Below are 27,178 nucleotides of genomic sequence, written 5' to 3' on the forward strand. Positions count from 1 at the left end.
CCTCAATACTGGAAAAGAGTTGCTCAAAATTTTTTTTTCATGGCCGCTTTGAGCGTGACAGCTAAATCTATTCTCTCTCATTTTCTGGATGGTGCAAAACACTGTCGTGTGTGTGTGTGTGCGCACGCGTGTGTGTGCGCACACGTGTGTGTGTGTTTTCCCCTGACTGTGGTTCTGAATTCAGAGGGATGATTCTAATGGTGCTTTCTTGTTTTGTAGATGCACAGTATTATGTTAGCTTCATTTGGTATTTGATTGTCAGTTGTGGGTCTCCCTCTCTGAGCTGCTTTGATAGCTCCAAACACAATCATTGTTCATTCCTTGCACTTTCCTCCCTGCAGATGATTCCATGAAAGTAAAAGATGAATACAGTGAAAGGGATGAGAATATTTTAAAGCCAGAGCCCATGGGAAATGCAGAAGAGCCTGAAATTCCATACAGCTATTCAAGAGAATATAATGAATATGAAAACATTAAGTTGGAAAGACATGTTGTTTCGTATGATAGTAGCAGGCCAACCAGTGGCAAAATGAACTGCGATGTGTGTGGACTCTCCTGCATTAGCTTCAACGTCTTAATGGTTCATAAGCGGAGTCATACTGGTAAATAAGTTTCCTCATCCACTCTTCTGAAAACTGTCCTAATGCAGCCATGTGAGAAATGAAATGGAGGAATGTGGGAGGACTTTTGATTACTTTCATTGATTTTTGCTATAATACTGATGTACCTCCCCTTCTCTGCATTTTCATTTACCCAGTGATTTTTATTCCTGCTTTACTATGCATTTGGCAAACATTGCATATGCCATGAATAAAAACACAAGCACAGTGTTCTAGGTCAGCCAAATATTTTTCTTCAGTTAATAAGTAGGAGTTGAATTTTGTGATATGATTCTTAAGCATCTTTCATACATTCTTGCATAGCTTTTTAAAAAGCAGACCTCCTTTTTCTGTGGGGTTCAAATTTGATAGCTGAAAGGATATAGTTTTTATTACCAGTGTAAAAATTTTATCTTCAGACAAATAAACAGCCAGTCTATAGAAATGCATACAAACAAAAACAGTCCCATTGAGCCCAATAGATTCCATCTGACATCTGATATGAAACTTTAAAAAAGAGGCATTTATGACCCTCAATGCTTTATTAGGGTTGGAGAAGTGATTCTTTTTTTTTTTCAGATTGAGATTATATTCGAATAGAACACTAAGTAATGTGACAAATTTACATCTAGAAAGCACTTCTAGAGCTACTCTTCTCCACCCACCCACCCCCACCGCCCCCGTCCCCTGCTCTGATCCAAGACAAGATGATACCTAAAATAGGCTTACTAGATGAATGCTTTTTCTCTTCTACAGAGAAGATTCTAGAAGTAAGTTGTATGCTTGCCTTGAAATATAGCTCCCAGCTGATACCAATATGATATGAACAGATACTGTCTAAAAGATGAGCTTTTGCCATAGGCGTCTAATCTGTGCATATGCTTTGCCACTTGTTGGGTGATCAGAAGTCTCCTTTTTGTCCTTTTTAAAGGTGAACGCCCATTCCAGTGTAATCAGTGTGGGGCATCTTTTACTCAGAAAGGTAACCTCCTCCGCCACATTAAACTGCACACAGGGGAAAAACCTTTTAAGTGTCACCTCTGCAACTATGCATGCCAGAGAAGAGATGCACTCACAGGTCATCTTAGGACACATTCTGGTAAGTAAGAGCAACAAGCATTCCATATCTAGTAAATGTGTGTTCTTCAGTGCCCATTAAGGAAACTAGAAAGAGTTAAGTATGAAGGTTTTAATCCGTCATTCCTGTTCTGAAGGGTTACAACAGCAGAGACCTCTAGGGCTAATTACACTTCCATTAAGGCATTAATTGCTCTCCGTCTGGCTCAATGGAGATGATCATCTCCTCACCATCCTTGTTCCCTTAGAGAACAACACAGTCAGACAGGAAGAGCCGGCCCTATAAAAATGCCTTTTAAAATTTTGTGAAAAAATTATAGTCATTAGTATTTTCTTATGGTAAACTTTATTAAGAGATTATTTTCCTAAGAAACACACGCACACACTTTTCATTCAGAAGTCTGGACAACCAAATGATGTACAGTTTGCAAGCTAAATGTAATTAATTAATTTTAAACTGGGATATAACTGAAAATGTGACATTGTATTAGTTTTAGGTGTACGTAGGGTAAATTTCTTAAACCTGACTTTCTTCTTGATCAGCCTATTTATTTTTAATCTCTAGAAGATGAGCAGCATTTAAAAAAAAAACAACTATGTTCTATCTTGATGTTTTCACACTTTATTTTAACCAAGCAAGATAATAAATTTTTTTCAACATTTAGAGTTTCCCTCCTAGAAAAATAAAACTAAGTTTATTTTCAAATTTGGGACCTCATGTTCTTGATGTTATCTGGCAAACTTTTAATTGAAAAAAAAGGTTTGTTTTTATGTCAATCCACGTACTGCTTTGACTAAAACCCAGCCCCAAACCCACAACTGGTCACAATTCAGAGACTAAGGATTAAACAAGTCAGCCCCAGCAAAACCCACCATGAGAGATCATAAGTGGCAAAAGAAAAGTTTCTTTGAATGATTTACAGCTCATCATTCAAAGTAATGAATTAAGAATGAGTTTAATCCAAAAAATTAGAATAGTCCTGCCTGTTGCTTTTTTCAAGTAAGATCCAAACATAGTGGTCATTTTTTAGATAGATTCTAGAGGACCCCCATTTATTCAGAACACTTAACATTTTTAGTCTTAACAAACCTGCATTCATTTTAATTTAGAATTCCAGAGGGATCTTTTAGTGCTTTAAGTCCCAAAGACTATTTTAAACAGAGCAAGAGGAGTAGAAAATAAAAATCTCAGTTCCTAAAACTCTGTCAAATTCCCAGGGTACACTTTATCAACAAATCAGAAAGACCAGCCTCGCACACAGAATTGAAATTATTACTTACATATTAAGTAATAAAGCACTTGGAGGAATTGGGAGGACAAAGGTGGGCTGAATTGTATGGATGAATTTTTGAGGAAATTTTGCTTTATCTCAGAAATTAAGATGAAGTTATTTTTGTAATTCATTCTTATTTCTAGTATTCAAAAATATCCTCAGTTAGCTCAGTTTTTATTGATACCAGACTTTGCTATACCCACTTGGCAAGGATAAGCTAAATTTATCCAAATATGTCAATGCTCTGAAAAGGCCATCAGTTGTTGGCTGAATGGCTAACTGAATGGCTGAATGGCTAAGCATTCTTTACTTAACAACCAGATGGATGTCACAAAATAAGGGATCTCTTTCTGTTTCATTTTTAAACCACACTAACCTCCTTGAAGAATATAAAGGGCCTATATTTTTTCCTAAAGAAACAAGATTGGATCTGGACCCAAAACACTATGCTCAACAATAGTCATTAAATCCAAATCGTTTCATTTGTGAAAGGAGGCTATCCTTTCCAAGAAAACTCTAATGTAACCATCCATTGTAGATGGAAATAAACCTGTTTCAGTTTATTAACTTTAAAAGTAATATAGATGCAAAAATATCCAAATACTCTGGCTTCTCTCAGCAGTCTCATTCCTAAAGGATAGTTTGCACAGGACCCTAGACACCATTCATTCTGTAGGGTCACTGAGTGCCCCTTGTGCTCTCCTTATAGTTGAGAAACCCTATAAATGTGAGTTTTGTGGAAGGAGCTACAAGCAGAGAAGTTCCCTTGAGGAGCACAAGGAGCGCTGCCGTACATTTCTTCAGAGCACGGACCTGGGTGAGACGGGTGAGTTCATATGCATGTAGTGAGCATCTGCTCTTCTAGGTGGTGGGATATAGGAGTAAGTAAAACAAACAAACAAAAATCTGCCCTCACGGTTTATATTCTAATGGGGAAAGGCAGACCATAAGCAAAATAAATAAGTAACATATATAGTATATTAGAAGGTAGTTTTAAGTATTATTAAGAAAAGTGAAGCAAGGAGGTACCTTGGCGGCTCATTGGTTAGGCATCCAACTAGACTTCAGCTCAGGTCATGGTCTCATGGTTCATGGGATTGAACTCCACAGCACAGAGCCTGCTTAGGATTCTCTCTCTCCCTCTCTCTCTGTCCCTCTTCCACTCACACCACTCAAAATAAATAAACAAACAAACTAAAAGGAAGGAAGGAAGGAAGGAAGAGAAAGAAAGAAAGAAAGAAAGAAAGAAAGAAAGAAAGAAAGAAAGAAAAGAAAGAAAGAAAGAAAGAAAAGAAAAGAAAAATGAAGCTGCTACTAGAACAGAAGATGAGTCAGGGAGGTATCATTTTAATAAGTTTAAAAGGATAAGAAGAAAGCCCTGCAGATAATGAGGAAATAGCAAGTGCAAAGGCCCTGGGGCTTGAGTTTGACAATGTATAAATAGTCCTGTGTCTCTGGAGCAGAGTGGGTAATGGAACATGAGGCTAGAAAGAGAAATGGGAAACCAGATTTTATCAAGCTTTGTGGGCTATTATAAAGGCTGGCTTTTACTCTGAATGAAATTGAAGATCTTCAAAATGTTTTTAACTGAAAGGTGATATTTTTCTAATTTAAAAAAGTCCGTCTACTTACTATTGAGAATAGATTGTATTTGCAGCAAAATTGGGAATTGTTTGAGAGTCCAGTTAGGAAGCCAATTATTGAATTCAAGCAGGAGAAAATTGTGTCTTAGTAGTGGTAGAGGTGGTGAGAAATGTTCTAATTCTATATATATTTTAAAGGTAGAGCCAACAAGATTTCCTAACAGATTGATGTGGGATGTGATGAAGAACTCAGTTGCATGGGGCACCTGGATGGCTCAGTTGGTTAAGTGTCCAGCCTCAGCTCAGGTCATGATCTCATGGTTCATGGGGTCAAGCCCCACGTCAGGCTCTGAACTGACAACTCAGAGCCTGGAGCCTGCCTCTACCCCGCTCATGTTCTCTCTCTCTCTCTCTCAAAAAATAAATAAACATTAAAAAATGCAGTTGCTATTAACTGAAAGAGCAGTTGAGAGTAGAGTGGATTGAGGGGTGATAGGGCAGAGTCAGTTAAAACTACAAGGATTTTCTTTGTCCAAGGCCCCAAAATCATATACTTATCTACTCATATGATTTATTGTGATGCTTATCTTTGTCTTTGGGAGTTTCATATTTTATTCAGTGTTTTGAATTAGATGCCTAGGAGCAATTGGTTGAAATACTAGATGTCTTTTCATATATCGATTATGGTTTTATTTCCTATTCATTCTTCAGTTGAAACAGCATGAAACTGCTTTGGGTCACATCTCTGCAGTTGTCCTTTGTCCCATCCAGTTGCCCATCATGTTGGTTGTGTAGCTCGGGTTGTCTGACATTTTCATTTGGTTACTTGAACCAGTTGCATACTCAGAGTACCAAACTGGGAGGGGATTTTGTGTTTGACAGCAGTAGGTGTAATTGAGTGGTTTGAAGGTTCTAAAGCAGAAAGATTGCAAAAGTATGACAGAAATAATGGAAAATGGAGTGGAAATCATAAGTAGCTTAGCTGTACCTATTTTGAGTGAGAGGAAACTTTTTGTTTTAGATAAAGCCTATTTTATGGTGTTAGGAGCTGGCCAACTGAATTCCGTTGGTTTGCACTGCTTCTGCTTTTTATCCTGATGGCATCTTTGGTTTTATCAAGGAGTTGGATTTCCTCCTTATTTCTAAAGAGAAATGTTTGCAACAGACAGTGCTCTTAACTGTGAGGCATTCCCAGGTTATCAACATCAATTATATTCCAAATAGAATTATTATATTTAAAGCTAGAATGTTAAAGAGAGCATCTAGTCCTATCATCTCATTTTAGACATGAGGAAATTGAAACTCGTCAAAAATTCAGTGACTTGCTTAAAAATCACTAGAACTTTTCTTGTTCCCAGGATTAAATATATTTTTTATTTTAAAAAATTCATTGCAATATAATTCACTTACCATAAAAGTCACCTTTTAAAGTGTACAATTCAGGGGTGCCTGGGTGGCTCAGTCATTTAAGCATCAGACCTCAGCTCAGGTCATGATCTCACAGCTTTTGAGTTCGAGTCCCATGTCTGGGTCTGTGCTGACAGCTCAGAGCCTAGAGCCTGCTTTGGATTCTGTCTTTGTCTCTCTGCCCCTCCTCCCACCCCTCTCTCTTAAATATAAATAAAAATTAAAGTGTACAATTCAGTAGTTTTTAACATATTCACAACGTTATACAACATTCACCACTAATTCCATAACATTTTCATCACTCTCAAAAGAAACCTTGCACCCGTTAGCAGTCATTCCCTCTTTCCCCTCTTTAGCCCCTGGCAGCCACTGATCTACTTTCTGTCTCTATGGGTTTGCCTATTCTGAACATTTCACATAATTAGAATCATATAATACATGGCCTTTTATGTCTGGCTTCTTTCACTCAGCATAATGTTTTCAGGGCTCATCCATGTTGTAGCATGCATGTATCAGCACTTCATTCCTTTTTATGGACAAATAACATTCCATTATATGGATTTACTGCATTTAAACAAATCTGTTCATCAGTTAATAGATATTTGGGTTTCTTTCCAGTTTGGGAAAATATGGCTTGATTAGCTATTTTTGAAGGTTATATATTATATGGTTAGTGAAAGAAATATGGTAATACACATATGAGTAGACATACATATGCATATATGTATGCCTTGATTCTCTTGGAAGTAGGGGAAAAATCAGTACACTGTCCCCTATGAGTACTAAGTTCAAAATGATTGATTTTAAAGTAACATTACTATCTTATTTCCCATCTCCATAACTGTTTTTAGGAATTTCAAATTAGGAAAGTATAAAAGAAATATTTTCGTTATCTTTAGTGGTTTAAGGTGATTCAGGAAATGCTGAAATACAGAGGTTGAGTTAATTTGCATTTCGTAGGGTGGTTTTATGGATGCATGCAACATACTTTAAGTCTCAGCAAAAAATATAAAGGGTTAACTAAGTCAGCAAGTTTTGACTTTTTTTGTTTAAAACAAATATAATGGTGGTTTCATGTTACAAAATGTTTAAAGTCAGTTTAATCAACTATAATAAATACTGCATGTCAGTCAATATATTATTCTCTTTTATATTTCAAATAGTTCCCATGACTTTTCCTGAATTCCAAAATATAAATATTAAAAAAAAACTTATTTTTTAAGTGTATTTATATTTTTTAGTAATCTCTACACCCTACATGGGGCTCGAACCCACTACCCTAAGACTTAAGGTCATGGGCTCTTCTGAGTGAGCCAGCCGGGCGCCCCCAAAACATAAAGAATGTTTATCCACACAAGCCAATCCTTTTGGGTGTTGAGAGAGAGAATGCAAGCAGAGAAAGGACAGAGAGAGAGAGAATCTTTAAAAAATATTTTTTTTAATGTTTATTTATTTTTGAGAGAAAGACAGAATGTGAACAAGGGTGAGGTAGAGAAAGGGAGACACAGAATCTGAAGCAAGCTCCAGGCTCTGAACTGTCAACACAGAGCCTGATGTGGGGCTCAAACTCACAGACTGCATGATCATGACCTGAGCCAAAGTTGGACGCTTAACCAACTGAGCCACCCAGACACTCTGAGAGAGAGAGAGAGAGAATGAAGAGAATGAATGAATGAATCTTAAGCAGGCTGCCCATGCTGGGAATCCCATGACCATGAGATCATGACCTGAGCTGAAATCAAGAGTTGGATACTTAACTGACTGAGCCACCTAGGTGCCATACCAAACCTTTATTATTGCCACTGCTCCCTATATGGTTTTCATTTCTGTTTCCTTCTGAAAATTGGGAGTTCCAGTCTGGATATCATGTTCCATTCTGAACGTAACCAACATAGTATCACCACGGGTACGTCTTATCCCTTCATCCCTGGCTTTTCAGGTAATGATAATAGTAATATGCTACTTTGGATGTAGCATTTATTCATCAAATACTTATTTTTTTAAGTTTATTTATTTATTTTGAGAGCAAGAGAGAGTGTGAGTGGGGGAGGAGCAGAGAAAGAGAGAGAGAATCCCAAGTGGGCTCCAAACTGTCAACACAGAGCCCAACATAGGGTTTAATCTCATGAACCGTGAGATCATGACCTGAGCCAAAATCAAGAGTTGGCGGCTTAACAGACTGAGCCACCCAGGCGGCCTCATCAAGTGCTTATTGTAAATTAAAGTTCAGCCTAGTGTAAGACCCAAGCTTTGAGACAGACCTGCTCCCATCAATAAGCAGGTCTTTACTGGAAGCAGAACAGATAAAAAGACCTTGGACTGGAGACCAGTTTGCAAAAAACCATCATGTTGGGTAATAGGACTTCTGGCCTCACTAATCATTTTTTAAATTATTATTCAGATAGCATTTGTTGGGTTCTCTATGTGCCAGAGCCATAACAGAACTGTTTGTAAAGATGAGTGAAAATTTAGCTCTTATCCTTGGAGAAATCACAATCCAACAAGGCAATGGTCATTTGATCTATTAATATAATACAAAGGTCTAATAGAGGCACATGTGATATTGCTACTTCAGGCCAAGTTTTTACACCAGACCTCATGAGTGACATCATCAAGATAATCCAATTCTGCTGTCTTAATGGAATGTATATGAAAAAAAAATAGAGAAGAGCACGGATTTCATTTTCTCATTAGCTTGATTCTTATTCCGGAAAGGGCCTAACAGCTGGCATAGAGATTCATTTAGCCTCATTTCACACAAATTATGAGTACTTGGAGCGGGACATATTTTTGTATGACAATGAGTTCTAGCAATAACAAGATTTTTAAAGTAATTGAATAATTATATTTATTTATGAATCTAGGAGTCACAACCTTTTATCTTCACTCTCATAGTTTCAGCTGAGCCAATACAAGAATAAGAATTTTAGAATAAACTTATATTTTTGCCAAGTAGCAGACCAAAGGAAAAGTTTAAATGTTTTAAAAGTTGATTTTCCCAACTGATTTTTCTTCTTAAAAAGTGATACTATCTAGGTAGTATTCATTCTACTTGCTCAAAAAGGCAACAATTTTATGTAGCTTTTTTTTTTTTGTTAGAACCTGCCTCAGTCTTTGATAGCAATCTTTTGTTAGACAATTCTCCTTACACAATAACACCCCTTTGTTCCACCGTCCACTAGCTACTTACTGACCACACCAGAGAAGAGACAGGAAGCAATGCCTCTTATTTGAGCTCCATTTAACACTTCAAGATCAAATGAAAGATTTTGAACAAACACAAAAACACAACCTATTGCACAGTTAAATCTGCAGTCACTTTTAGGTAGAAATTGCATCATGGAAATAGTTAACTGAAAGCCAGACAATTAGGACTTATGTGGAGATTAAAGGTAGAAACCTGTTCTGTAATTATGACTTCATATTAGTTTTATTATTTATTTTCTCAACATGTCTTTAAAATCATTTTCCAGATGAAAATTGGTACATCCACCATGTAGTAGGCAAGTGACATGAAGGGGAATTGATCTAGAATTACAGCCCTACCCCTATGCTCAGTCATGAACCAAGTGTGTAAATTGCCTTTTGCCACTATCCTGTATTCCCCGCACCCATCCCTTGCAACATTAAACTGCCAAACACCACCCAGGAACGGATTTCCTATTTCATCATTTAAACCCATTATCTTGTCCCCTTACTATCTTGCCAAACTGGTTTCCCTCCACTTACATTTTTGAGACATGATGTGGCAAGATAACAAGTCTAGACTATATAAATAGACAGTTGGGTCTTCAAGTTGAAGCAGAGGACCAAAAGCCAGTGGTCCTCTTTGTTTGCTTTTCAGCGTACTGCCTAAATTCCTCATAATCCTGAAGAGATCCTCTAACTGCAGAGCATATCTTTGTGTTATTAAAGAGCGGCCATTGCCTGGTATTGTACAGCACGTGTCCGATAACTGCAAGGCAAAAGACCAGCAGTTTGGGAAGAAAAGAGTGCAGCACGTTCAACTGAGGTGTTAACCTTTGCTTCATTTGCCAATTTGAGAACAGTTAACTCAGTAAAGATGAACATAATCTCTAGAGCATGTTCACATGTCCAGTGATGGTTGGGATCTTGGAGTTGCTATTTTGAGTGAACAAGCCAGGGAGAGGGGTTTGCGGGGATGGAAGCCCTCTCAATTTGCTTCAGAGGATTTCTTTCACTCTAACGAGAGTTGTGGGAATGGGAAAGTCTCCACCCATGTCCCCAGTTATCTGTTCATCCACACACTTCAGAATGTTATCTTTTTAAATGTCAGGCATTTGGTCACTGGTTTACAGAGTAAGATTTATCTAGAAATGACTGTCAAGAGGAGCTTGGTGAGTAACCAGGGATAAAAGATGATGTTATCTCGGAAGGTTGCCATTTAGTGACATGCCCTCATTACATTATTTAGGTCATGTATCCCCACTCTAACATCCTCCCAAATATAGAGGATATTGAACATGTGTCCTCAGAAAGCTGCTTGTGGTAATTGATAGTGACTGGTTAAAATGTAGACAGTGACTGCTGAGAGCTGAATGGGAAAAGTAGGCTAGCTACATAATGCTTATGGGGCTGAAGGCACATATCTCTGGGGGGTGATTGGTGCACTAGAGGAGTGACTGAAGATACCAATACAAATAGGGGTAAAATGGGGATGGAGTTAAAAATTCTCACAGGACTGTTTTTCGTTTTCCTTTCATTATAAATCTTTCCGATAATAATACAGAGTGGGGTTGGGGTGGGAGCAGGGTGTGGATTTAATCCTCCCAAAGTTGCTCAGACCAGAATGAATGTTCCCAGTCAAAGCACCCTTAGCTGCTCCTAAGAAAAAACCTCCTTATAACAGCCTCAGGAACTGATTTCAAATCCCAAGCCTTTGTCTTTCATCTCTTTGCTCTTGGGGTTCTGGGTAGTGCCACATCTGGTGGTGGTTTGTGTTAAAGGAAATAATATATATAATAGTTTCCTGTTTGGTCATTTAAACCTATCCCTGTGCTGGACAGAATTCGACCCACTTCACTCAGTAGCAAAGTGTCCTGTCGCTGAAATGCCCATTATTTATAACAGCCAGCCAGCCAAAGTGACAGTGCTTTACCACCAGCCCCAAACCTACCCAGGCCCTTATTCTGACCCTTATTGTTTTCATTGGCAGGAATAATGTTGTTAATAACTTAAACCAGAGACAGGGACTTATTTCTTTGGAGCATATAATTACATTTGATAGGAAACTCACAAAGTCTAGTAAATATGGTCATCATCCTCTTCTCTTAATCCTTTTTGGAGCCAGATTCCATTTTATTCCTAAATTTTATTCCTAAATTTTAAAGTCCTTGAGCTTATAATTTATTGTGTAATGACCGGCAACGAAAAACAAAGACAAGCTAGTAATACAATGAAACATATTTGGTATTTTGAATTCTCTTTTTCTAATTTGGCTTTAGGTTACTTGCCCTGGCTATAATTGACAGTCCTGCCCTGGAAGTTTTTCTCTTTTGTTTACCTGCAGAGGTGGCCAATTTTCTTCTCTCTGGGCATGCCAGTTTGTGGTACTGAATGTCTGAGAGACCGTCGAATTTGTGACATTATTTCTGTATATTAGAATCTTTTCACACAGCAAACCCTTCAACTACAGAATGAGCACTGACCATCCCTAAACCTGTGCATATATTTGAGAAGACAAAATCCATTCTGCAACCAGCACTTGATTTTTACTCTAGTTTAAACTAATTTCAATTTCTTCTTCCTTAGAGACATTAGAAATGTATGGATACATCATTAGTTTGGACCTCCTGAAATGCTTATGATAAAACAAAAGAAATGTTTGTAGTGCCACAATATGATTGTGGCAGACAGGAGTGAGCAAACTCTGACCCTTGGGCCAAATGTAGCCAGAAGACTGTGTAAAGAGGTTTATACCTTTTTAAAGGGTGGTGAGTTGGAGGGAAAATCAAAGAACATGGAACAGAGACTATATGTGCCCCACAAAGTTGAAAATATTTGCTATCTGGCCCTTTACAGAAAAGTTTTCTGATCTGTAGCTTGAGCTAGCATCATTTGCTAGTTTAAAGCCTGACATCTAGATCAGCTGGTATCTCTTTGAGCTTTAGACATGGACTTTTACTGAGTACTACCTGCTGTACCAGGGCAAACTATACTATATTTATTCCAATTTATTATTAAATTGGTTAGATGTTAGTACTATCTGTATATTCTAATGGTTTTCAATTCTGGCTGCATTTTAAAATCATCTGAAGAGCTTCAAAAATATTGTTGCCTAGGTGCCTACACCACAGATCCTGATTTTAGGATCTGAAGGGGAAGCTGGGCATAGGGGTTTCCTACATTCTCTTCAGCTGATTCTAGTGTTCGGGGAGGTCTGAGAACCACAAACCTACACCATTTAGGGGTCTAGTCGTGGATTAACAACTAGACCATATTCTTAGGCAGTTTTTATTTACATTGTTCATTAGAAATATAATAAAGATGCATTATACAAATTGCTCTTAATTTCAAGACAGAAGTGTTGCTCAGGGAAATTCTGAGACAATTTTGAAATGTGAGGAGCATATGAAACAGATAATGCAGAGCCCAGAGAAATAGAATTTAAAAGATAGGAACTGAAAGGAACATGCTGGAAAAAAAGAAAAGAAACACTCAGAATTTCAATACACAAATCACTGAGTAGATTTCTTGCTGTCTGGGTAAGTGTATCTATTTTCAAAAGTGCTATTAACATAAACAGAACAGTAAATCTGGGGCACCATACTTTTTTTTTTTAAGTTGTTTAGAAGAATTATATCAGTCTGCAGGTGTCACACGCAGTTACTCAGAATCAGAAAGAAGGCTGATCGGGGGTTAGAAGATCTCCATCTATCTATCTTTTTGCAACCAACCACGTCCAGGCTGTTTATTTAATACTTCCTCTTGCTAATGAAGATACTGGTTGGGGATGGGTCGGGCTTTCCCATCTCAGCATAAGACTGCAAGATTTGAACGTGCCCTGGTGCTGGCTTCACTGACCACAGCAGGTACCCCAGGCAAGAATCTGAGCAGTAATAACAGGTAACAACAACAGAGCGTGCATCAGACGTCTGATACTTTTCCTTCCAGTTTATTTCCTTTTCTCCCTCATTTACCACCGTGTTCCTTTCCCTCTTCTTTTTACATTTTTCCAAACCAGCAAGTGCGGAGGCAAGACACATCAAAGCAGAGATGGGAAGTGAAAGAGCTCTCGTTCTGGACAGATTAGCAAGCAATGTGGCAAAACGAAAAAGCTCAATGCCTCAGAAATTCATTGGTAAGAATGCAACCCTTTTTTTCCTGCTGTTGTTAGCAGATAGTTTAAACGAGATAACGTGGGATGCTTATATATTACACAGGCCCTTCCTAGCTTAATCTCTGTTAAAATAAGGTAATTGGTTTTCATTGTACACTTTTATTCTTCATGCTTCATTTTGATAACTAGGGCAAGTAGAATAAGATGTTTTAACTGAATAATCTTAACTCCTGAAGATGGAAGTATTTGATATCCAATTTCCTAAATGGAGTTGGTGTTAAAAATGCTGTTCCTTCCTCTTTATTCTGAATGACATATGTTGCATGACAATGTTTGTGCAATTGACACCAGTAAGATGTTTGAGATAGCATTTCTGTAACCTTTTGTAATTATATTTTACAAGTTGCTTCTGTAATCGTGCCCAAACTTTTTCATGCTCTAAAACTTATTGCCATACTTTCTTGAATTTGATTGAGGACTGGCTTTAAGAGAATGTGGTTGGGAGAACATAGATTTAAATAACAAGGCTGGATTCAATCATTTGTCTTACAGGAGTTAATTTTTATGCCATTGGTTTTCACATTGTCAAACAATGCAGCAGAATGAGATGGCTAAGAAATAATTATGTTTATTAAAGTGTTAGGACTGCTGAACGGCAGAGATGTTTTGCCCAATTCTCCCAGATGTTTACATAAATGTGACCATGGTATTTAAAATAGATTTGTATTTGTGAAGAGGGCAGCTGAATTGAATGCATCAGTTTTGCTATAAATTGAAATTCAGTGATACTGAACAAAAATAGTTGTCACACGAAAATAGACCTCCCTCAACACCAGTAAAATTTTAGAAAACTGTCATTCTGTTTTTCCAAAGCTACTTGCTGCTGTTGATTTCTCACTACAGTCCTTTTGTGCTTATTCTTTCCAATAGCTTTTATAGATAACCTGCCTGGTTTTTAAATCTGGTTAAATTTTATTATGGTCTAGGTCATTTTCTTTTTACAGGCAGATACTTTATGTGAATTATAGAGATTTATTGAAAGAACTAATGTATTTCAAAATTACTGAGCTTTGTATTTATGCTTATTTAGGTACTTATGCCTTATTTATTTTATTTTGATTAGCTGAGAAGTTTTTGTACCTTTTTAATCACTTTAAGAATTGTGTCAGACTAAAGTTGGTACATTTTGGTTTAGAGAGACACACCCCCCGAGCCCCCATTACCATTTTCCCCCTCCCTAGTGAGAAATGTCAGGGGAATGTAGTGGCTTCTATGTAGAGTTTAGGAGCAGTGGATCAATTGTGATTCCAAGATGCAGTCTTAAGATGTTGCTCATATATCTCTTAAGCTTGACTCCTGTTAAGAAGTTCTGACTGGAGTCAGAACAAAAGGACAGTATAGTTGTTATTCTAGGAGTGTAATGTACCTTATAATTTATTTGGGGGAAAGTTTTAACTCTAGAAATGGCTATACTTGATGTGGAGAGGGACATGGAGAGTAATGCGGAAGAAAAAAAATGTAAAGTGATGCAATTTCAATCCAATTGTAGTCAATGTATTTTGGTCTAAGAGAACTAAAATAGGAGAGAAGGTGCTTAGTCCTTGTAGGTGCCCTACACCAATAGTTGAGCCAAAACCCTACTTAATATAATCAAAAAATATATAATAAAAATTGCTTTGGTATTTTCATGGGTTTTAGAAAACACATTTCCTATGCCCAGTTCCATGCCACTCTGCTTGTTACATCAGCGATCTGTTCCATTTGTTACCCTTGTGACCAGAAGACTTCCACTCCTTCATTTCCAGACTTCTTGAAAGATGCTTGTAGGTGCTGATTTCTCTCATCTTTTGAACTATCATGTTCTCTCTATGCTGGAATCAGGAAACCCAAGTAGAGTTAGCTCTTGATTTGAGCTGAAGTGGCAATTTCAAGGCCCTGAATAACTGGGGGAAATTTTGTTTGGTAAATTGTGGTATGTAGCACAGTAGGAAGAACACTGGATTTGAAGCCAAATGACCCAGGTTCCGATTCTAGCTCAGTCATTTCTTAACTGTGTGTGTTTAGACAAATCACATAACCTTTCTGGGCCTCTGTTTATTCATCTGTGAAATGAGGAGACTGAATAGATGATGAAGTGATCGGGAAGGTCCCTATCAGCTCTATCATTCTACAAGTCAGTGAGATGAATTAGCAAAGGCTGCAATTATGAATACCACTTTGTGTTTATAAGCCCATATGTGTAGCTTCAGATAACTGTTCTCTCAAGGCTATACAGACGAGGTGTTTATGTTATGAACCATATCAGATATTTTAGTTGTTTTTTTTTTTTTAGGAAGGTGTGGTTAAATCCGAGAATCTATCAAACAGCTGCATTTGGCCAACATTCATATATTTTACTGAGGGCATTACTATTTGTTCATTTGCTCTTTCATCCGTTCATTCATCAGGAAATGGGGATAGCCCTCCTGCCATATCCATGGTGTTCTTGTTCCTAAGCCCTGTTCTAATCTAGCATTAGCTGATATCCTGAACCTTCCTTTTAGAGATTTAAAAAAAATTTTTTTAATGTTTATTTATTTTTGAGAGAGAGAAACAGACAGAGAGACAGAGTATGAGCCGAGGAGGACAGAGAGACACAGAATCCAAAGCAGGCCCCAGGCTCTGAGCCGTCAGCACAGAGCCCAACACAGGGTTCAAACCCACGAACCATGAGACCATGACCTGAGCTGAAGTTGATGCTCAACTGACTAAGCCATCCAAGTGCCCCAAGATTGTTTTTAAATAAAATGTTTCCTTTATTTATTGAATCATTTAATGAAATCAACCTTTTTGATTGATATCGGGGAGAGAAAAGGAACATTTGACACTGCAGCATATGGGATGAAGAACTACAAAACATACGGGGCTAATGCTTTCTCTCCTTTTCTCTCCTCTTCCGTCTCCTGTATTTCCTCTCCAAGGCACCATTTCTGAAAAGATTCAGCTGCCAGGGAAATGGCAAAGGGTAAAGTGTGAAGGAAGAATGAGTCACTCCCTTTAATCCTTGCTGACAGTTGCACAGCACCCAGACCAACCTTTGCTTCCCTGACCTCTTGAACTATGAGGGTTAAGGTGAAATTATACCATCAGGTCAACCTGTTACTTTCCCAGCAGGCTAGAGATAATCACCAGTAGGTAGCATCTTCTATCCATTAGAGATGAACTGAGGAAGAGGGACAGATTGGATTAAGTCCAGGTGCATTTAGAAACACAAAGGGGGTGCCTGAGTGGCCCAGTTGGTTAAGTATCCAACTTTGGCTCAGGTCATGATCTTACAGTTCGTGAGTTCGAGTCCCATGTTGAGCTCTGTGCTGACAGCTCAGAGCCTGGAACCTGCTTTGGATTATGTGTCTCCCTCTCTCTCTGCCCCTCCTCTGCTTATGTGCACTCTCTCTCTCTCAAAAATAAATAAACATTAAAATTTTTTAAAAAGAAACACAAAGCATGCATATTGAAGCATAAGAGTAAAATTAAATTGCCCACATAGGAGAAAAATAAAATAATTTCTTTCCTAATTCTCTCAGATGTTTTGTTTCACTCTTTGTAAGATAAGACATAAATCAAAACACAATCATTAGAAATAAGCATCTTTACATCATCAAAATAATTCTTACTTGCTCTCTTCAAAGGATACAAAGGCCTCACTTTTTAGCACCTAACCCTTTCAAGAGTTGTCCTTTCTCTGCATCTTATTCTCCTGTTACAAACTTGTTTGAATAGACTTCTAACTAGGCCATCTTCAAATACTTGGCTCAAAATAGAGACCAGATTTCTCTCCTGGAGGGAGGAGGAAAAGGACTACATTTCTGCATATTTCTTTTTCTGATTTTCATTCTTTCTCCAAAAACAGATGTGTTATTCCGACCAAAGTGGTTACCATAGCATCTCCTTATTATTTTTAATTTATGTATTACTTTATTAAAGGAAGTTTTCATGTTGAAAAGAACATGAAAACAGATCTCACTCAGCCGCGGTAAACATTCTGGTGAGGTTTTGACACTTCAACAAACACCATCGATTCTCCCTGTGAAGTAACTAATGAGAAATTGTCTGCTTTGGTTAACAGAGCGACAGGAAGCAGTTTGAATACTCGTTTCTAACAGCAAAAAGTATCTTCTCCCACCCCTTCCCAAAGGACTGAAATGTATAATCCTATAAACATTATAAAATCATGAGATTTTAGAGCTTGAAGGGATATCAGGAACTCCCAGAGAGTTCTTTCACCAGGGAAGGAGGAAGAATTAGAGAGATGGAGAGATGCAACTAATAGGTGACAGAGCAGGGTCAGGGCCAAGGCCTAAAAACATACTGCAGTCCAAGGCCTTCCTTCCCTGGGAGGTTACCCCAAGCAGTGCACATCATGTGTGCTACACCAGGGCTCTGGACAGAGAGGAGCTGTAGTCACTGAAAGCTGGTGGAAGAAAAAGCCCTTGAAGAAGGGCAATCATTCTCCCTCGGGGGTGTCTTCTTGAGAAAAGAAGTCTTCCCCTGGTGACTCCTTTAGGACCAATGACATCCAAATAGCACCTCTCACAGAGGACAAGGCTTCTGTAGCAACAAAATACAGTCTCCAGCTCAGTTTTCCTCACCACCACCCCCACCACTCTCTGTTTGCTCCCCTTCTTGCCCGTTCTGTGGCTCCCTGCTGCTTTCCTCCTCCTGGAAGAAATGTTAGTCACTTTAGTCTCATTTAGATTGAAATCATAGCCATCATCTCATCATATATTCCATTTACCCTACTTACCTGCCCCCCCTCCTTTTTTTGGATATGTGCTTGCAGTAAGAGTAAGCGATAATATGCATGGGAGATGTATGAAGGCAGCGGCAAATACATTTCAGTGACTTGAAACTTCAAAAGAAAACCTGAATATTTCACATCACCCCTCATGATGACTATAATAGTGGAAATGTGTTATTTTTCTAAAGTTCAAATCATTCCCCCCACCTTCAAAAAAACCTTTCAGTGGCTTCCCAATGGAATAAAATCTGAACCACCCAGGTGTTCTGAGCCTTGCACAATCTGTCTCCAAGTTACCTTTTCTCATTTTATCATTTCAGCCAAGTAATCTTTTAATTCAGCCACAGTGATCTACTCCCACTTCTGTGTAATACTTTCCCTCTTGTATGTAATGGTTCTATCCATGCTGTCTGTCTGGGATACCCTCACTCACATCTGTCCTTAGAAGTAAACATGGTCTGGGGCGCCTGGGTGGCTCAGTCGGTTAAGCATCCGACTTCAGCTTGGGTCATGATCTCGCAGTTGGTGGGTTCTAGCCCCGCATCGGGCTCTGTGCTGACCTCTCAGAGCCTAGAGCCTCCTTCAGATTCTGTGCCTCCCTCTCTCTCTCTGCCCCTTGCCCCTCATGCTGTGTCTCTGTCTCACAAAAATAAAAATAAACATTAAAAAAAAAAAAAGAAGTACAGAGTCAGGAGATGCCTGGTGGTTCAGTCAGTTAAAGTTTCTGACTTTGTTTCAGGTCATATCTCTCAGTTCTTGAGTTCAAGCCCCTCATTGGGCTCTCTCTTGTCAGCACTGAGTCTGCCTGGGATTTTCCCTCTGCCCCTCCCCCTCTTGTGCTCTCACTTGCGTAGTGCTCTCTCTCTCTTAAAATAAATAAATAAACTTTAAAAAAAAAGTACACATGGTCTAAATTCACATAGCCTCCAGAGTTCTCTCTCTACTCTGTTCTCCCCCTGCACTCACGGCAAGCTTAACAGTCAGTGTTTGGTGATATATAGAACTGTCCCCACCACGATCATTGCCACCACCTCAAATAACAAGGAGACGTTAATGAACAGGGGCACCTGGGTGGCTCAATCAGTTAAGCATCCAGCTTCTGGTCTGGTCATGATCTCACAGTTAGTGAGTTGGAGCCCGGCATAGGGCTCTGTGCTGACAGCTCAGCCTGCTTCAGATTCTGTGTCTCCCTCTCTCTCTGGCCCTCCCCTGCTTGTGCTCTATCTCTCTCTCTCTGTCTCAAAAATAAACATTAAACATTTTTAATTAAAAAATAAAGAATAGATTAATATTTGTCCCACATTATGTGGCATATTTGAGAAGCCATCCATATTTTTCTCTATACTCTCTTGACTATTGTATGCTTTGTATTAGAGATATTGATTTGTAATGAAATTGCATAAATGTTGCATCTCCTATTGGACTGCAATTATGTTTATATTCCTCAAAGCACCTAACATGGTGTGAGGCTAATAATGATAATAAAAATAATAAATGATCTACCACTTATTGAGTGTTTTTACACATGCCAGGCATTCAGTTAAGTACTTACAGACATCACAACTCTGGGCATCATAGATATTTCTTGAATGCATGGTGCTGGTCCATTTGGAACAAAGCACAGTTGCTGGTCCACTGCTTATGGGAACCACCCAAGCAGAGATCTGAAGTCATTGCCCGTGGTGGGATTGTGCAGCCATGGGCAAGGTAACAGCCAGGAAACAGCAGTTAATGCTCATAGACAGATATATTTAGTCCCTTAGATTGCATCCTAGTTCTCCATTTACCGACTAACTGACCTTGGCAAGTTAACCTGTTCTTAGGTTCTTCATCTGATTAAGAGATGCTAATTCACCTTAGGCAAATGAGACAATATACAAAAAGTACCTAGGACAGCACTGCGTATACAGTAAGGGCTCAGTAAATAGTAGCTATTCCTTTTAGTATTATCTGTAAGGCACTGTGCTAGGTAGTATGAAGTATAAAACCCAGAAGTAGGGGCGCCTGGGTGGCTCAGTTGGTTAAGTGTCTGACTTCGGCTCAGGTCATGATCTCACGGTTCATGGGTTCAAGCCCCACGTTGGACTCTGTGCTGACAGCCAGCTCAGAGCCTGGAGCCTGTTTCAGATTCTGTATCTCCTTCTCTCTTTGACCCTCCCCTGCTCATACTGTCTCTCTCTCTCTCTCAGAAATAAATAAAACACTAAAAAAAAATTTTTTTTCTTTTAAAAACCCAGAAGTAAACAGATTAGGGTGGTTGGATCTTGCCTCAGCCTGAAGGCAGAGGTCTAAATCCGTGTGCTCAGCTAAGGTCCCTTTTAGCTCTAGGCTGTGATTCTGTACTTTCAAGTTGGTGCTTAGAAGCCAACAACCATACACCCTCACCACATTGCAACAATTCAGGTCAGGCAGTTGTTCAGTTTAGAGTTACCAAAGCCTAGATGGTAGGGATTGAGTGATTGACACCTTTAAAAGGAAACATGGGTAAGTAATGGCCCAACCAGGCAGCCTTGGTTCCTAAACTCAGAACTTGTTGCTACCATTTGTACTTTCATCAGAAGGAAACCTCTAATTCAGCCTGAAGCTGCTATCATTAATCATTCAAAGGTGTGGTATGATTTTGACTACAAGCTGGACTAGAGGTTCCGTGCAGGTTTGGGAGAAGTTACACTCTTGTGGTTTGACTAACCTTTTTTATGAGTATGTTACTAAAGAAACGTGAGCTGTTGGCTTTTCAATTACTGTAGCTTACCCCTTCTGAGTTTCATACACATTGAGTCATCGTGTCTACAGGTGACTGATAATCATCTGCACTACTCAAGTTACCGTAACTCAGAGATGAGGGGACCTGATGATTGCAGTTGCGTGCACGTGAAGATCTGAGGTTCTCCCATCTTCACAATGAACAATGGTCTGTGTTAACCACAGAACTCAGTCACATATTTCCACTCATCCAAAGGTTTATTTCCCTCTTACTGTTTTGCCTCTTACAACTTTAGCACTCAGCTGTTTTCTGACATGTGCTGCAGGTGGTATAGACTCTGAAACTGTAGGCCTAGTTCAGTAAAGCGAACTCTCAGGAGAAAGGATAAAAGCAGAGTTTATGATGTGTCTGCCCCACCCCGGAAACTTTCTGGAACTTCTCTGTTAGCTGAAAAGATAAAAAGATTCTCACGGACCCCTGGTATCTGGGGAGTTCAGTAGAGCCAGCCACACTGGAAAATCATCGATGACCTTGAAAAGGCCAGGAAGCCAAAGTTCACCATTTCTGTGTCACGTTCAGGGGAATGAATATTTGTGACCTTAGCTGGCTTTCATGTTCTCCGCCTCATTCTTTCAAACAGCTTTGATCAAAGATATATTCAATCTGGAAGTTGCAAATAAGAACCACTGATGACTTTGGCAAAGGTCTACTTTTCTGTTGCTTTTTATTCAATTGCCAAGACAGGGTGTTTTTCTTTGCATATTTTTTTTTCTCTCAGGTGTTTGTCTAGAAACTATCAGGTTGGCCTTTAGGTAGTGGAGATGCAGGACAAATCCATCTGACTCCATTAGTCTTCTAGCTGCTCTTTCTGGCTCCCATTTCTCACTGTCCTGGTCTATCTTACACTTTGCTGTTCGGTTAATTTCCTGAAAATAAAATTTTGACACAAGCCTCCCTTGCTCAAGGGTATGTAGCAGTTTGCTCTTTGTTCAAATCTTTGTTCAAATCCAAATCCAAATTCAGAATGCCCATCATTTAGTTTCACCATGTGTTACCTTTTTTCAATATCTCCCCAAATGTGGAATGCAAAATGCCAGGAGGCCCATGGGGCAAGAAAATTATTTTGTTTTTTAGTTCCCTCTCAATCTTCCTGATTATACCAAAGGAAAAAGGTTTAGACTTAATTTGATGTTAGTTTTCATTAACACTAATCTCACACTTGGCAATCTCTGTTTTTAACAAAGAGAGGGGGTCTTTGTTTCCAAGTAGTTGCCGTATCTGATCAAAACTTAAATAAATCGCTCTATTGCATTATCTTTACTTTTCATAATTACCTTCTATTTGTGGTAGGTGATTCTAGCTTTCCATTTATGTTAGTGATACAAAGTTTACTTAAAAAGCAAACTCGTTGGGGCGCCTGGGTGGCTTAGTCAGTTAAGCGTCCAACTTTCACTTAGGTCATGATCTCGCGGTTCGTGGGTTCGAGCCCCGCGTCGGGCTCTGTGCTGACTGCCAGCTCGGATCCTGGAGCCTGCTTCAGATTCTGTATCTCCTCTCTCTCTGACCCTCCCCTGCTCACGCTGTCTCTCTCTCTCTCTCCTAGAAATAAATAAAAATATTAAAAAAAAAAAAAGCAAACTCGTGGAGTGCCTGGGTGACTCCATCCATTAAGTGTCAGACTTAGGCTCAGACCATGATCTCGCGGTTCATGTTTTCGAGCCCTGTGTTGGGCTCTGTGCTGACAGCTCAGAGCTTGGAGCCTGCTTCGGATTCTGTGTCTCCATCTCTCTGCCCCTCGCCTGCTTCTCTCTCTCTCTCTTTCTCTCTCTCTCTCAAAAAGTAAACAAACATTAGAAAAAAAGAAAAGAAAAAGAAAACTCAGGGCACCTGGGTGACTCAGTCAGTTAGGCATCCAACTCTTGATTTCAGCTCAGGTCATGATCTCAGGTGCATGAGATCAAGTCCCACATCAGGCTCCATGCTGCTAGACCAGAGCCTGCTTGGGATTCTCTCTCCCCCTCCCTCCCTCTCTGCCCCTCCCCTGCTGGCACACGAGCACACACACTCTCTCTCCCTTTCAAAATAAATAAACATATTTTTTAAAGAGAATTCATTTTAGCAAAAAAAAGAGAGAGAGAGAAAGAAAAGGTGAGCTGATTCCAACAAAACAAAAACTCCTAACATTTACCAAGTGCTTTTTACATACTAGGCATTTTTCGAAGCATTTCCCAGTGACCCTGGGTGGTAGATACAATTATTATCCCCTTTATACATGAGAACATGGAGCCATAGACACATTAACTTGCCCAGTATCACACAACAGGTAACCAATGAGCCAACATCAGATCCAGTCCCACCTGGCTGGATCAACCACCACGCTACCCTGAGGTGTCAATATTGCAGAACGTGAGAGAATAATTGAAGTTTGAGAAATGCTGTATTTCATTGTTCCTGATAGAGCCAGACTCTCTTACTCTTCCCTGCTTGTGCCCTGTGTAGTACCACTTCTCTGCCTTCTGTCATGCTCCTCCCTCAATCAGGATGTCTCATCAACCTTTCTGAAAAGCTATGTCATACCAGTTCATTAAGACCCTTCTCGGGCCGTCTGGGTGGCTCAGTCAGTTCAGTGTTTGACTTCGGCTCAGGTCATGATCTCACGGTTCGTGGGTTCGAGCACCGCATCAGGCTCTGTGCTGACACCGCTCAGAGCCCGGAGCCTGTTTCAGATTCTGTGTCTCCCTCTCTCTGACCCTTCCCTGTTCATGGTGTGTGTGTGTGTGTGTGTGTGTGTGTGTGTGTGTGTGTGTTTCTCTCAGAAATAAATAAAACATTTAAAATTAATTTTAAAAAAAAAGATCCTTCTCAAAATCTGGGTTTTCCAAGAATGCTGTCCCTGCCCCAAGTATTCTTGAATGTTTTGCATTTAAATGTTTTGCACTTAAATATACAATTTCTACCAAACTGTCTTACCCTTGCCTTATAATTCTTTTTACAGAAGACATGTTACTCCCCTACTTAACTGCCTCAAATATGGCATTTAGAATAAAATCAAAGACCTCCATAGAGCAGGGCTGTCCTTTCACAACTTCTAACATTTATTCTTCTCTGATCCCTGCATACAGATTTGTTTCTCTCCCACTAGTTTTTTCTCAAGAACAGAAACCGGTTCTTCCAATTCTTTTGCTTTCTTGAATTCTTTCATTATCGGACCCTTTACTGTATGGCAGGGACAAGCTTTGGAACCATCACATGCCTAGGGAAGGTTACGGAAGAGAGGATCTAGTTCAGCAAATCTCCCCAGAATCTGGTGTCTGCAGAATGAAAAAGCATCAGCGATACCTCAGCCCCATTCTCAGTGCTTGACACATCCTCCCCTCTCTCTTCCCTCTACCAGCCACTCCCCACTGAGCAGATCTGCCCATCACTGCAGACCCTGGTCCTGCCTTCCCTGTGGCCAGAGAGCCTCTGTATTCTAACACACAACACCCACACCCCAATGGTGGCTAAACTCTTGTTTTCAGAATTTCTCAGCAGTTTGACAAGAGCAGTAGGACAGGGTGACCACAAGTACATTTTTCAGTTACATGTGAGATAGGTCCTAATGATCACCTGTGTATCAATGATACTTTTTTTTTTTTCAAGCAAAAGAATAACATACTTTATGAAAGGAAAAAAGACCATGATCTTTCATCAAAAAAGCTTTTCTAAAACATTCTACACTTGAAGTTCATTTTCTTAAATCTCAGTCTGGAGATGATTTGTTTAGGGAGTGGTAAGTTGGAGGTTTGGGAGCTACTTCTTCGGTCCCCATAGCTATTTAAAAAGCTGCAGAGGCCAGTTGCTGAGCGTCCCCACTGTTTGCAGCACTTCCGTTCCCCTGGCTCCCTAGAATTACAAGCAGAAAATTACAAGCAAAATAAGAGTTTGGGAATTGATTGGGTCATAAGGGTCCAGGAACAGTGGAAGGGCCATGCTCCCGCACTGTGGTTGCTCCCTGGCCTCCTGTGAACCCTGCCCCAGTGGCCTCTTCTTTATCTCTTCTTTTCTCCAGTGCTCCCCTCTGATGTGGAAACAGCTCATGTTGTAGCCTCAACTTAATGACATCTCTGACACCTCTTTTGTCCGCTGGCTTCATTTATTTTGACTCTCCAAATATGTGCTGTCGCTTGAGACTTCAGCACACAGTGGAGCCATTCTGCCTGAGCTGGGTATTCTTGAGCAGGTAGCACGTCCTTCCTCCCTTTTCAAGGACTCCAGAAAATCATTTTACAAACTCTCTGCTCATGTGTTCTTCCTCTTGTAATTCTTTCTTTCGCTTGTTCTAGGTGAGAAGCGCCACTGCTTTGACGTCAACTATAATCCTGGCTATATGTACGAAAAAGAGAGTGAGATGATACAGACCCGGATGATGGACCAAGCCATCAATAACGCCATCAGCTATCTCGGTGCAGAAGCCCTGCGCCCCTTAGTCCAGACACCACCTGCTCCCACCTCTGAGATGGTTCCAGTTATCAGCAGCATGTATCCCATAGCCCTCACCCGTGCCGAGATGCCAAATGGTGCCCCCCAGGACCTGGAAAAGAAGAATATCCACCTGCCAGAGAAGAGCCTGCCTTCTGAAAGAGGCCTCTCCCCCAATAATAGTGGCCATGATTCCACGGACACTGATAGCAATCACGAAGAACGCCAGAATCACATCTACCAGCAAAATCACATGGTCCCTCCCCGGGTCCGCAATGGGATGCCACTTCTGAAGGAAGTCCCCCGCTCTTATGAACTCCTCAAGCCCCCACCCATCTGTCCAAGAGACTCCATCAAAGTGATCAACAAAGAAGGGGAGGTGATGGATGTGTATCGGTGTGACCACTGTCGAGTCCTCTTCCTGGATTATGTGATGTTCACTATTCACATGGGTTGCCACGGGTTTCGTGACCCTTTTGAGTGTAACATGTGTGGATATCGAAGCCATGATCGGTATGAGTTCTCATCTCACATAGCCAGAGGAGAGCACAGAGCCATGCTGAAGTGAATATCTTGTCCCCAAGATGATTTACTCCTGAGCATTCAACATCGTTTGTTAAAACCAATACCCCACCTAATGAATTATTCTCCAAACAAACTCCTTTCCAAACTCCTTTCCATACCATTTTTAGTGTCCAAATGGTCATGTTCACATGGGCAACAGGGAAATGCTGTCTTCATTCAGAAATTGTTTGCAGGTATATCATGTTACCATTTTTGTGAAAGTTTTGTTTTCTCATCATGGACTTGAATTTTTACGATATTTAAAAGCCAGTGAAGTATTTCACCATTATCTTTGGCAGCAACAGAACAAGCAGTCCTTGGAGTTTGTTGCCAGTCAAAAGAGTCCCTCAGTGTGCTGCAAGAGACATTCTTTCCAAGATACGTAGATAAATCAGCCATATGTGGAAAAACCTTTTGGTCATATGTCCAGGTCCACAAAGAAGAAGAGCTCACCAGCTAACCTGGCTTGGAAGCCATGCCCTTCTGTACTTAACACAGGCTGAAAGTCGAGGATATAATCTCCTCATCCCAAATTATACTCTAATGGTAAGGAAAAGAATAGCCATAAAATAAGTATCTGTTACCAAGAATTGAAGACTCAAGTCTCTAGGCAGCAGACCCATTTCTTAGCACACAAAGGAAAAAAAAAATCAAGTCACCCGATGATACTTCTGCTTCTACCCTTTAACCTTCCCATCATCAATTAAATGTTGCTTCGGGTTAAACCAATCATGTACAGGAGAAATTCTATATCAGAAGAACTGATGGCTTTAAACATAGAGCATCCTTGAAACTCCAGGACGTTGTCTGCTTTGGACGATGGCATCCATTTCCTATGATCAAGACTGGCAGAACTGGGCTCTGAGGGAGAAATGGTTTAGAAGCACCATGGGGCAGGGAGAGGGGTGGGTAACTACCTAAAAGTTCTTGGTCCCCTTCATGGAGCATTAGTGTACAGACACTTACCAATGATTTCTTTTTTTGAGCAAAAAACCAAAAACACCAAAGAATTAAAAAAGAGTGACTTAGTCTCCCCTCCCCAGAGGAGAGGATTCAGGGACAGACGTCATGTGTGTTGTTTGATCTGTGCTGAGCTTCCTGATGGGATGAGAAGGGGGCAGCTCTGCTGACAGATTCTCCTTGATCAAGCAGGGTGGGTTTCTCTCTCCATTTTAAGTGGAGCTGCTGTATGCCACAAAAACTCCTGAAATATCTTGATTCTGCATATATATCGGTCAGGTTTATCATCTATTATGGGAAATATGTCATCAAGGAAAAGTGCAGGGATAATTGTAAACTTAGTACTGCAATAGGGGTCACAAAATCTGTTTGCGAATTCCATATTGGCTGCTAATTAGCTGTATGACTTTGGGGAAATTACTTAACTCTTAAAACTAAGTTTCTTCAACCATAAAGTAAGAGTTGGGTTTAG

General features: G+C 39.8%; 1 protein-coding gene across 7 annotated transcripts in view; it reads left to right on the forward strand.

Annotated features, from left to right (window-relative positions):
• IKZF3 (IKAROS family zinc finger 3) overlaps positions 1 to 26,810 on the forward strand; it is a 91,268-nt gene extending 64,458 nt beyond the window's left edge. For 2 of the 7 annotated variants that reach the window (XM_039227960.1, XM_039227961.1), the window contains exons 4-8: positions 342 to 602; positions 1,531 to 1,698; positions 3,660 to 3,776; positions 13,145 to 13,261; positions 25,047 to 26,810. In XM_039227960.1, the coding sequence (XP_039083891.1) occupies positions 342 to 602; positions 1,531 to 1,698; positions 3,660 to 3,776; positions 13,145 to 13,261; positions 25,047 to 25,750 (1,367 nt within the window). In that variant the 3' untranslated portion in view covers positions 25,751 to 26,810. Of the gene's footprint in view, positions 1 to 341; positions 603 to 1,530; positions 1,699 to 3,659; positions 3,777 to 12,856; positions 13,027 to 13,144; positions 13,262 to 25,046 lie in introns of those variants that run through there. The other 5 variants (XM_039227963.1, XM_039227962.1, XM_039227964.1 and 2 more) reach the window with 5 other exon arrangements.
• Positions 26,811 to 27,178: the final 368 nt, after the last annotated feature.

This window comes from Hyaena hyaena, unplaced genomic scaffold (assembly GCF_003009895.1).
Source record: "Hyaena hyaena isolate Hyena2069 unplaced genomic scaffold, ASM300989v1 scaffold_29, whole genome shotgun sequence".
In the NCBI taxonomy this organism is placed as follows: domain Eukaryota; kingdom Metazoa; phylum Chordata; class Mammalia; order Carnivora; family Hyaenidae; genus Hyaena; species Hyaena hyaena.